This window comes from Oncorhynchus tshawytscha, linkage group LG33 (assembly GCF_018296145.1).
Source record: "Oncorhynchus tshawytscha isolate Ot180627B linkage group LG33, Otsh_v2.0, whole genome shotgun sequence".
In the NCBI taxonomy this organism is placed as follows: domain Eukaryota; kingdom Metazoa; phylum Chordata; class Actinopteri; order Salmoniformes; family Salmonidae; genus Oncorhynchus; species Oncorhynchus tshawytscha.
The window spans coordinates 49586247-49598746 of NC_056461.1; the positions used below are offsets into that span (position 1 = coordinate 49586247).

Consider the following 12500-nt stretch of genomic DNA (forward strand, 5'->3'; position numbering starts at 1 on the left):
GTAGCCTCTCAGAGCTGTGTGGGGCGGGTCCACGGCGTCCGTAGTCGTGGGTTAGTGTTTGGTGTTTGGTGTAGCCTCTCAGAGCTGTGTGGGGCGGGTCCACAGCGTCTGTAGTTGTGGGTTAGTGTTTGGTGTTCCGTGTAGCCTCTCAGAGCTGTGTGGGGCGGGGCGGGTCCACGGCGTCCGTAGTCGTGGGTTAGTGTTTGGTGTTCAGTGTAGCCTCTCAGAGCTGTGTGGGACGGGTCCCCAGTGTCTGTAGTCGTGGGTAACTGTTTGGTGTTCAGTGTAGCCTCTCAGAGCTGTATGGGGCGAGTCCCCAGCGTCTGTAGTCGTGGGTTAGTGTTTGGTGTTCAGTGTAGCCTCTCAGAGCTGTGTGGGGCGGGTCCCCAGCATCTGTAGTCGTGGGTTACTGTTTGGTGTAGCCTCTCAGAGCTGTGTTGGGCGGGTCCCCAGCGTCTGTAGTCGTGGGTTAGTGTTTGGTGTTCCGTGTAGCCTCTCAGAGCTGTGTGGGGCGGGTCCCCAGCGTCTGTAGTCGTGGGTTACTGTTTGGTGTAGCCTCTCAGAGCTGTGTGGGGCGGGTCCCCAGCGTCTGTAGTCGTGGGTTACTGTTTGGTGTAGCCTCTCAGAGCTGTGTGGGGCGGGTCCCCAGCATCTGTAGTCGTGGGTTACTGTTTGGTGTTCAGTGTAGCCTCTCAGAGCTGTGTGGGGGGTCCCCAGCGTCTAAGTCTGTCTGTTTGATGAGCTCTAGAGCTGTGTCTGGGTCCCCAGCTCTGTAGTCTGTTACTGTTTGGTGAGCCTCTCAGAGCTGTGTGGGGCGGGTCCCCAGCATCTGTAGTCTCTGTAGCCTCTCAGAGCTGAGCTCTAACTGTGTCTGAGATGAGCTCTAACTCTGTCTGAGATGAGCTCTAACTCTGTCTGAGATGAGCTCTAACTCTGTCTGAGATGAGCTCTAACTCTGTCTGAGATGAGCTCTAACTCTGTCTGAGATGAGCTCTAACTCTGTCTGAGATGAGCTCTAACTCTGTCTGAGATGAGCTCTAACTCTGTCTGAGATGAGCTCTAACTCTGAGATGAGCTCTAACTCTGAGATGAGCCCTAACTCTGTCTGAGATGAGCTCTAACTCTGAGATGAGCTCTAACTGTGTCTGAGATGAGCTCTAACTCTGTCTGAGATGAGCTCTAACTCTGAGCTCTAACTCTGTCTGAGATGAGCTCTAACTCTTAAATGAGCTCTAACTCTGTCTGAGATGAGCTCTAACTCTGTCTGAGTTGAGCTCTAACTCTGAGATGAGCTCTAACTCTGTCTGAGATGAGCTCTAACTCTGAGATGAGCTCTAACTCTGTCTGAGATGAGCTCTAACTCTGTCTGAGATGAGCTCTAACTCTGAGATGAGCTCTAACTCTGAGATGAGCTCTAACTCTCTCTGAGATTAGCTCTAACTCTGTCTGAGATGAGCTCTAACTCTGTCTGAGATGAGCTCTAACTCTGTCTGAGATGAGCTCTAACTCTGACTGATGAGCTCTAACTCTGTCTGAGATGAGCTCTAACTCTGTCTGAGATGAGATGAGCTCTAACTCTGAGATGAGCTCTAACTGAGATGAGCTCTAACTCTGTCTGAGATGAGCTCTAACTTTGTCTGAGATGAGCTCTAACCCTGTCTGAGGTGAGCTCTAACTCTGTCTGAGATGAGCTCTAACTCTGAGATGAGCTCTAACTCTGAGATGAGCTCTAACTCTGTCTGAGATGTGCTCTAACTCTGTCTGAGGTGAGCTCTAACTCTGTCTGAGATGAGCTCTAACTCTGAGATGAGCTCTAACTGTCTGAGATGAGCTCTAACTCTGTTTGAGATGAGCTCTAACTCTGTCTGAGATGAGCTCTAACTCTGTCTGAGATGAGCTCTAACTCTGAGCTCTAACTCTGAGATGAGCTCTTTGAACCCTGTATGGTTCAACTTAGCGTAGAGGCATGTAGGTGGTTCTACACCAGTCAACATAGCAGTGTCTATGACGGTGTCTACAGAGGGGAATGTAGAGATGTGTAGGTGGTCCCAGACTCACACCAGATGGCCGGATGGACAGCTGTGGTTTGTGGTTTTGTTTCCTGTTTCATCAATGGGTTTGATGAATATTTGCAACACTGTGGTTACTGTGGACATTAGAGCCTTTTGTAACACTGTGGTGAATGTGAACATCAGAGACCTTTGTTGTTGAAGTGCAAGCCAGACAGACAGACAAGCAGACAGGCAGGCAGGCAGACAGACATATTGTTCGGTAAAGCACGCTCATGGGATGAGTAACCTAGCCTGAAATCTGAAGATTTGCCTTAGCTTCCTGAGTTAAAGTCTAGGTTTCAGAAACACTGGGCTAACACACTGCCACAGTAGAACAGCTCTGTGTGCCAGGTTGGTCCTCAGAGGCTTGGAGGACTGTTAAGTTAGATTGTGTTCTGTCAGACATATTGCCTCTCATTGACCTTACTATCTAGTTCAGAGGAGAGAATGTCACGATTCTGTTCTGGAGTGGGAACTCTCTCTAGTTCAGAGGAGAGAATGTCACGGTTCTGTTCCAGAGTGGGATGGGAACTCTCTCTAGTTCAGAGGAGAGAATGTCACGGTTCTGTTCTGTTCTGGAGTGGGAACTCTCTCTAGTTCAGAGGAGAGAATGTCACGGTTCTGTTCTGTTCTGGAGTGGGAACTCTCTCTAGTTCAGAGGAGAGAATGTCACGGTTCTGTTCTGGAGAGGGAACTCTCTCTAGTTCAGAGGAGAGAATGTCACGGTTCTGTTCTGGAGTGGGAACTCTCTCTAGTTCAGAGGAGAGAATGTCACGGTTCTGTTCTGGAGTGGGATGTTCAGGAACTGTCACGGTTCTGTTCCAGAGTGGGATGGGAACTTCAGTTCAGAGGAGAGAATGTCACGGTTCTGTTCCAGAGTGGGAACTCACTCTAGTTCAGAGGAGAGAATGTCACGGTTCTGTTCTGGAGTGGGAACTCTCTCTAGTTCAGAGGAGAGAATGTCACGGTTCTGTTCTGGAGTGGGAACTCTCTCTAGTTCAGAGGAGAGAATGTCACGGTTCTGTTCTGTTCTGGAGTGGGAACTCTCTCTAGTTCAGAGGAGAGAATGTCACGGTTCTGTTCTGGAGTGGGAACTCTCTCTAGTTCAGAGGAGAGAATGTCACGGTTCTGTTCCAGAGTGGGATGGGAACTCTCTCTAGTTCAGAGGAGAGAATGTCACGGTTCTGTTCCAGAGTGGGAACTCACTCTAGTTCAGAGGAGAGAATGTCACGGTTCTGTTCTGGAGTGGGATGGGAACTCTCTCTAGTTCAGAGGAGAGAATGTCACGGTTCTGTTCCAGAGTGGGAACTCTCTCTAGTTCAGAGGAGAGAATGTCACGGTTCTGTTCTGGAGTGGGATGGGAACTCTCTCTAGTTCAGAGGAGAGAATGTCACGGTTCTGTTCCAGAGTGGGATGGGAACTCTCTCTAGTTCAGAGGAGAGAATGTCACGGTTCTGTTCCAGAGTGGGATGGGAACTCTCTCTAGTTCAGAGGAGAGAATGTCACGGTTCTGTTCTGGAGTGGGATGGGAACTCTCTCTAGTTCAGAGGAGAGAATGTCACGGTTCTGTTCTGAGTGGGAACTCTCTCTAGTTCAGAGGAGAGAATGTCACGGTTCTGTTCCAGAGTGGGAACTCTCTCTAGTTCAGAGGAGAGAATGTCATGGTTCTGTTCCAGAGTGGGATGGGAACTCTCTCTAGTTCAGAGGAGAGAATGTCACGGTTCTGTTCCGGAGTGGGATGGGAACTCTCTCTAGTTCAGAGGAGAGAATGTCATGGTTCTGTTCCGGAGTTGGTTGGGAACTCTCTCTAGTTCAGAGGAGAGAATGTCACGGTTCTGTTCCAGAGTGGGAACTCTCTCTAGTTCAGAGGAGAGAATGTCACGGTTCTGTTCCGGAGTGGGATGGGAACTCTCTCTAGTTCAGAGGAGAGAATGTCATGGTTCTGTTCCAGAGTGGGATGGGAACTCTCTCTAGTTCAGAGGAGAGAATGTCACGGTTCTGTTCCAGAGTGGGAACTCTCTCTAGTTCAGAGGAGAGAATGTCACGGTTCTGTTCCGGAGTGGGATGGGAACTCTCTCTAGTTCAGAGGAGAGAATGTCACGGTTCTGTTCCAGAGTGGGAACTCTCTCTAGTTCAGAGGAGAGAATGTCACGGTTCTGTTCCAGAGTGGGATGGGAACTCTCTCTAGTTCAGAGGAGAGAATGTCACGGTTCTGTTCCAGAGTGGGATGGGAACTCTCTCTAGTTCAGAGGAGAGAATGTCACGGTTCTGTTCCAGAGTGGGATGGGAACTCTCTCTAGTTCAGAGGACGGAATGTCACGGTTCTGTTCCGGAGTGGGATGGGAACTCTCTCTCTCTCTGTTTTCCAGAATGTTTGTGTGCTGGTATAGTACATGACCTATTCATGGTGTGAATAACATTGATTCAAAACTTCACGAGATCTTTATTTAAACAGATTGGATACATTCAATTGCAGTCTTAATTATTTCATCAAATATATCTGGTAAAAGGAAATGTAATATTTACAAATTTAATAAAGAATATTTTTTCGTTTCCTTAATTCACACCAAAGTTTAACCATCAAGACATTATTGTAACAATAAATATCATAATCTTTGGTAAAAGCTCATTGAAAACCAAAAACGCAGAGCAACATAACAGAAGAAAAGGCTTCAAAGTCCAGCTTTGTAAAGGGACACCATTAAATCACACAGCATTGGCACAGAAAAGGTTTTACAGTAAAAGGCTAATTTATATTTCTGACAGCAGAGGACTCGCATTAAGTATCACTGTAAAATGAATGAGGACCAATGGAGGGTTTCATTTAACCATAAAACAAGTACAACAGCTCCCCCTTCAGGTGAGGATGTCGGTCATGGGGACGTCATGAGCTCTCAAAGAGGAATACTTCACTGGAGGGGGAGGAGGCTTGAAGGGGGGAGGGAGGTCCATCCTGGAGAGAGAGAGAGAGGGGGGAGGGAGAGAGTGGAGGGGGAAGAAGGGTGAGGGGGAGAGAGTGGAGGGGAGGGAGAGAAGGAAGGAAGAGGAAGGGAGAGAGAGTGGAGGGGGAAGAAGGGGAAGGGGGAGGGGGAGAAGGAGAGAGGGAGGGAGGGGGAGAGGGGGAGAGAGAGAGCAGAGAAGGATAGAGAGGGAGAGAGTGGGGAGGGAGCGAGAGGGGAGAGAGGGAGGGAGGAGGAGGGAGGGAGGAGGAGAGAGGGAGGGGAGAGAGGGAGGGAGGGGAGAGAGGGAGGGAGGGGAGAGAGGGAGGGAGGGGGAGGGGGAGGGAGGGGAGAGAGGGGAGAGAGGAAGGGAGGTGAGAGAGGGAGAGAGGGGAGGGAGGGGAGAGAGGGAGGGAGGGGAGAGAGGGAGGGAGGAGGAGAGAGAAAGAGGCAGATTGAAAGGCAGGTAGAAAAGAGAGATTAATTGATGTGAACAAATAAATAAATGGAGCTGTAGAGTCAGGACAGGAAATACGCTCACCTCTTCTGGATGATGTACCGTCGGTAGAGGTACCCTACCACGAGCAGCAGAGCCAGGACAGGAAGCAGCACCCACACCACCACGTACCTCTGACCACTACTGGGACCTGACAGGAATAATCATGACATCGGTATCCTCTGTAAATCATAATATTGTGAGGTTTTCTGTTTAAAAGTGGTCTACGGTACATACCAAATAGAACGACAAGAAGCCAATACAAACCAACCATCTCTGGCTGTGGTCCTACCTGTCTCCCCATGGGAGGGAGTGGAGGTGGAGGTGGTGGAGGTCCCCAGGGTGTGGTCTTCCTTCTCCTCAGCCAGGGTGCTCTTCTCTGGGGTTAGCGTAGTGAACACTGGGCCTCCCTGACCACCAAAGCTGGAGGTCTCTGCTTCAGACTTGTTCCTCTGCCCACCATCGGATCGGACGCTCCATGGAGTGGGCTGATCTGATTGGACCTTGGGTGGATAGGTGGATCCTGATTGGGCCGTGGATGGGACTCTGACTGGACTGTCCGTGGAGCTGTTGACCTCTGACCCCTTTGGTCCCGCCTCTGTGTTGACTGATCGGTGTGTATTTGAGTTGATTAGCTGGGTGACAGAGGTAGTCATAGTGATACTGGTGTTGACTTCCTGTACGGTAGAGGAGGTGAGGGTGTCTGGTGTGACGCTGAAGTTAGCTGTGGGGGTTGTCATCTCTCCTGGCCCTGGTAGGTCGCTTGTTACGTTGGTGCCGGTAGCTGTAGGTTCAGTTACGTTGTTGCCGGTAACCATAGGTTCAGTTACGTTGTTGTCGGTAACCGTAGGTTCAGTTACGTTGTTGCAAGTAACCGTAGGTTCAGTTACGTTGTTGCCGGTAACCGTAGGTTCAGTTACATTGTTGTCGGTAACCGTAGGTTCAGTTACGTTGTTGCCGGTAACCGTAGGTTCAGTTACGTTGTTGCCGGTAACCGTAGGTTCAGTTACATTGTTGTCGGTAACCGTAGGTTCAGTTACGTTGTTGCCGGGGGTCACAGTGACAGCAGGACCTGTTATGTAGGAAAGTAATGAGAGACAGAGAGAGAATCATCACTAGTATCATAATGTCCCTCTAACTCTTCAACAACTACACATCCCAGGGTGCATTTGTGTCCGGAATGCCCCGTCAGGAAGCAGTAATTGAACAGTACTCCAACAGGTCCAGCAGAGGGCAGTCTATACCCTTCCTAGGGCTGTTGCTACAGGTGATTAACATCTCACTCTCTATTGGAACCTGTAGAAGAGATGATCACTAGGCCTCAACGTTACGAACACATAGAAATATATTACATAGAACGCAAATTCCTCTCTGACATGGAATAATATAATAATAACAACAACATAATGTCTTTTAGCAAAAAATGCTTTTAACCAAAGCAACTTGTGGCTGTGAGAGTATACCGTTATGTTGTATTGGTGGCCCCAGCAGAAACTCACCATACATACTCACTAAACTTACTATGTGTTGAATGCACACTATTCTACCAACTGAGAAACATAGAGTGGTCAGCTCTATCACTGCATGAACGCCGTGGTTCAGGGCATGCAGATAGAAATGTATAATATAGAACATAACTCTCTGACACTTCAGCTCTATTCATGACATTTCTATCTGAAATATTCAGTAGTGGTACATTGCAGAAGGGTGAGTACGTGATGTGGTGTTGGTGTATGGGCATTCAGGTAGAAATGTATAATATAGAACAGACGTAAATCACTGACTGAAAGGTGTCAGCTCTATTCATGGCTGTTCTATCTGCAACTTTCAGCTGCTGAAGGCGACCGTGTTGTAGCTTCTGTTGCTGTCGGCTGCTGGAGAGCAGGAAGCAGGAAGTGTGAACATGTGTCCCAAATAGAACCCCATTCCCTATATAGTGCACTACTTTAGATCAGATCCCTATGGCACCCTATTCCCTATATAGTGCACTACTTTAGACCAGAGCCCTATGGCACCCTATTCCCTATATAGTGCACTACTTTAGACCAGAGCCCTATGGCACTACAAAAGTAGTGCACTATATAGGGAAAGGGTTCCACGTGGTCCACATGTCGACGTCTGTTTATCTGAATGTGAAGAGATTTCAGTGTGTCAGTGATGACTCAACTAAACCACATTCATCAACACACACCACACAGGATGGAGAAAGAGCGACAGAGAGACGTGCAGATGTACATGTTTTCAGACAGTGAGATGGAGAGAGACAGAGAGAGAGCGAGAGAGAGACAGAGACAGAGAGAGAGCGAGAGAGAGACAGAGACAGAGAGAGAGAGAGAGAGAGAGAGACAGAGAGAGAGAGAGAGAGAGAGAGAGAGACAGAGAGAGAGAGAGAGAGAGAGAGAGAGAGAGAGAGAGAGAGAGAGAGAGAGAGAGAGAGAGAGACAGAGAGAGAGAGAGAGAGAGAGAGAGAGAGAGAGAGAGAGAGAGAGAGAGAGAGAGAGAGAGAGAGAGAGAGAGAGAGAGAGAGACAGAGAGAGAGAGAGAGAGAGAGAGAGAGAGAGAGAGAGAGAGAGAGAGAGAGAGAGAGAGAGAGAGAGAGACAGAGAGAGAGAGAGAGAGAGACAGAGAGAGAGAGAGAGAGACAGAGAGAGAGAGAGAGAGAGAGAGAGAGAGAGAGAGAGAGAGAGAGAGAGAGAGAGAGAGAGAGAGAGAGAGAGAGAGAGACAGAGAGAGAGAGACAGAGAGAGAGAGAGAGAGAGAGAGAGAGAGAGAGAGAGAGAGAGAGAGAGAGAGAGAGAGAGAGAGAGAGAGAGAGAGAGAGAGAGAGAGAGAGACAGAGAGAGAGAGAGAGAGAGAGAGAGAGAGAGAGAGAGAGAGAGAGAGAGAGAGAGAGAGAGAGAGACAGAGAGAGAGAGAGAGAGAGAGAGACAGAGAGAGAGAGAGAGAGAGAGAGAGAGAGAGAGAGAGAGAGAGAGAGAGAGAGAGAGAGAGAGAGAGAGAGAGACAGAGAGAGAGAGAGAGAGAGAGAGAGAGAGAGAGAGAGAGAGAGAGAGAGAGAGAGAGAGAGAGAGACAGAGAGAGAGAGAGAGAGAGACAGAGAGAGAGAGAGAGAGAGAGAGAGAGAGAGAGAGAGACAGAGAGAGAGAGAGAGAGAGAGAGAGAGACAGAGAGACAGAGAGAGAGAGAGACAGAGAGACAGAGAGAGAGAGAGAGAGAGAGAGAGAGAGAGAGAGACAGAGAGAGAGAGAGAGAGAGAGACAGAGAGAGAGAGAGAGAGAGAGAGAGAGAGAGAGAGACAGAGAGACAGAGAGAGAGAGAGAGAGAGACAGAGAGAGAGAGAGAGAGAGAGAGAGAGAGAGAGAGATGTACATGTTTTCAGACAGTGAGATGCAGACAGAGAGGTGCAGACAGAGAGATGCAGACAGAGAGATGCAGACAGAGAGATGCAGACAGAGAGATGCAGACAGAGAGATGCAGACAGAGAGGTGCAGACAGAGAGATGCAGACAGAGAGATGCAGACAGAGAGATGCAGACAGTGAGATGCAGACAGTGAGATGCAGACAGAGAGATGCAGACAGAGAGATGCAGACAGTGAGATGCAGACAGAGGGATGCAGACAGAGAGATGCAGACAGTGAGATGCAGACAGAGAGATGCAGACAGAGAGATGCAGACAGTGAGATGCAGACAGTGAGATGCAGACAGTGAGATGCAGACAGAGAGATGCAGACAGAGAGGTGCAGACAGAGAGATGCAGACAGAGAGATGCAGACAGAGAGGTGCAGACAGAGAGATGCAGACAGAGAGATGCAGACAGTGAGATGCAGACAGTGAGATGCAGACAGTGAGATGCAGACAGAGAGATGCAGACAGTGAGATGCAGACAGTGAGATGCAGACAGAGAGATGCAGACAGTGAGATGCAGACAGAGAAATGCAGACAGTGAAATACAGACAGTAAGATGCAGATAGAGAGATGCAGACAGTGAGATGCAGACAGGGAGATACAGACAGTGAGATGCAGACAGTGAGATGCAGACAGTGAGATGCAGACAGAGAGATGCAGACAGAGATGCAGACAGTGAGATGCAGACAGTGAGATGCAGACAGTGAGATGCAGACAGAGGGATGCAGACAGAGGGATGCAGACAGAGATATGCAGACAGAGAGATGCAGACAGTGAGATGCAGACAGAGAGATACAGACAGTGAGATGCAGACAGTGAGATGCAGACAGAGATACAGACAGTGAGATGCAGACAGTGAGATGCAGACAGTGAGATGCAGACAGTGAGATGCAGTGAGATACAGACAGAGAGATGCAGACAGAGTGATGCAGACAGAGAGATGCAGACAGAGGATGCAGACAGTGGGATGCAGACAGAGAGATACAGACAGTGAGATGCAGACAGAGAGATACAGACAGTGAGATGCAGACAGTGAGATGCAGTGAGATGCAGACAGTGAGATGCAGACAGAGAGATGCAGACAGTGAGATGCAGACAGTGAGATGCAGACAGTGAGATGCAGATAGAGAGATGCAGACAGTGAGATGCAGACAGAGGTATGCAGCTGGTCCTGGGGCTGAGTTCACTAACCTGTTCTACTAACACACCAAAGCCTCAGTCCCCTCATCCAGCTGGTCCTGGGGCTGAGTTCACAGACCTGTTCTACTAACACACTGAAGCCTCAGTCCCCTCATCCAGCTGGTCCTGAGTTCACTAACCTGTTCTACTAACACACTGAAGCCTCAGTCCCCTCATCCAGCTGGTCATGGGGCTGAGTTCACTAACCTGTTCTACTAACACACTGAAGCCTCAGTCCCCTCATCCAGCTGGTCCTGAGTTCACTAACCTGTTCTACTAACACACTGAAGCCTCAGTCCCCTCATCCAGCTGGTCCTGAGTTCGCTAACCTGTTCTACTAACACACTGAAGCCTCAGTCCCCTCATCCAGCTGGTCCTGAGTTCACTAACCTGTTCTACTAACACACTGAAGCCTCAGTCCCCTCATCCAGCTGGTCCTGAGTTCGCTAACCTGTTCTACTAACACACTGAAGCACTGAAGCCTCAGTCCCCTCATCCAGCTGGTCCTGGGGCTGAGTTCACAAACCTGTTCTACTAACACACTGAAGCCTCAGTCCCCTCATCCAGCTGGTCCTGAGTTCACTAACCTGTTCTACTAACACACTGAAGCCTCAGTCCCCTCATCCAGCTGGTCCTGGGGCTGAGTTCACAAACCTGTTCTACTAACACACTGAAGCCTCAGTCCCCTCATCCAGCTGGTCCTGAGTTCACTAACCTGTTCTACTAACACACTGAAGCCTCAGTCCCCTCATCCAGCTGGTCCTGGGGCTGAGTTCACAAACCTGTTCTACTAACACACTGAAGCACTGAAGCCTCAGTCCCCTCATCCAGCTGGTCCTGGGGCTGAGTTCACAAACCTGTTCTACTAACACACTGAAACCTCAGGACCAGAACATCCAATCAATCAGAATAAACCAAATTACAACAGTCTAAACAACACTACATTACCTATTGGGAAACAAGCACACAGCAACACTACATTACCTATTGGGAAACACAAACACAAAGCAACACTACATTACCTATTGGGAAACACAAGCACAAAGCCAAATGCAGTGCAATCTGGCCCTAAATCAACAGTACACCGTGGCTAACTATTAGACCATGGTTACTGATCAAAACCTTAGAAAAACCTTGACAAAGTACAGACTCAGTGAGCACAGCTTTGCCATTGAGAAGGGTAGACACAAGAAAACCTGGCTCCCTGTAGAGGAAAGGCTGTGCAACCACTGTACAACAGGAAAACCTGGCTCCCTGTAGAGGAAAGGCTGTGCAACCACTGTACAACAGGAAAACCTGGCTCCCTGTAGAGGAAAGGCTGTGCAACCACTGCATCACAGCAGAAAACCTGGCTTTCCTGACAAAATGTCAAAAATATAAAACAACTGAAGCAGAACCTGAATTGAAACCCTTATTCAAGGTTTCAAAATGTCAAAATAGGCTACCCGTCAAAACAACTGAAGATGAGCATGAGATGAGGGACAGTGTCTGACAGACCAACCAACCTGCACATGTCCTCTACTGCTTATTGTTATTGTCCAATGTACGGTTATTTTGACCCTTGGTTATTGTTGTTACTGTTGTCCCGTTGACAATATGGATTATGATAATTTGTATTATGTTAATATGATTTTTCTCTGCAGATCCTCTCAAGCTCTCTCAGGTTGGATGGGGAGCGTCACTGCACAGCTATTTTTCAGATCTCACTAGAGATGTTCAATCAGGATCAAGTCTGGGCTCTGGCTGTGCCACTCAAGGAGATTCAGAGACTTGTCCCGAAACCACTCCTGCGTTGTCTTGGCTGTGTGCTTAGGGTCGTTGTCCTGTTGGAAGGTGAACCTTCGTCCCCAGTCTGAGGTCCTGAGCGCTCTGGTGCAGGTTTTCATCAAGGATCTCTCTGTACTTTGCTCCATTCATCTTTCTCTCAATCCTGACTAGTCTCCCAGTCCCTGCCGTTGAAAAACATCCTCACAGCATGATGCTGTCTGCCACTACTGAGGAGTGAATTCCGTATGCCCACTCTACCATAAAGGCATGATTGGTGGAGTGCTGCAGAGATGGTTGTCTTTCTGGAAGGTTCTCCCATCTCCACAGAGGAACTCTGGAGTTCTGTCAGAGTGACCATTGGATTCTTGGTCACCTCCCTGATCAAGGCTCTTCTCCCCCGATTACTCAGTCTGGCCTGGCGGCCAGCACTAGGAAGAGTCTCGGTGGTTCCAAACTTCTTCTATTTAAGAATGATGGAGGCCACTCTGTTCTTGGGGACTTTCAATTCTGCAGACATTTTTTGGTACCCTTCCCCAAGATCTATGTCTCGACGCAATCCAGTCTGGCTTGGTTTTTGCTCTGACATCCACTGTCAACTGTGGGACCTTATATAGACAGGTGTCTGCCTTTCCAATTCATGTCCAATCAATTGCATTTACCACA

The 12500-nt window shown here is 48.8% G+C and overlaps 1 protein-coding gene across 2 annotated transcripts in view; it reads right to left on the bottom strand.

Moving 5' to 3' along the window:
* Nucleotides 1–4474: 4474 nt before the first annotated feature.
* The window catches only part of si:ch1073-15f19.2 (mucin-5AC), a 10927-nt gene continuing 2901 nt past the window's right edge, over nt 4475–12500 (bottom strand). Inside the window, exons 4-7 of one of the 2 annotated variants that reach the window (XM_042311529.1) lie at nt 6497–6558; nt 5779–6406; nt 5532–5637; nt 4475–5004 (exon numbers count right to left, since the gene is read on the bottom strand). In XM_042311529.1, coding sequence (XP_042167463.1) covers nt 4908–5004; nt 5532–5637; nt 5779–6406; nt 6497–6558 — 893 coding nt within the window. In that variant the 3' untranslated portion in view covers nt 4475–4907. Of the gene's footprint in view, nt 5005–5531; nt 5638–5778; nt 6559–12500 lie in introns of both variants that reach the window. The other variant, XM_042311528.1, reaches the window with a different exon arrangement.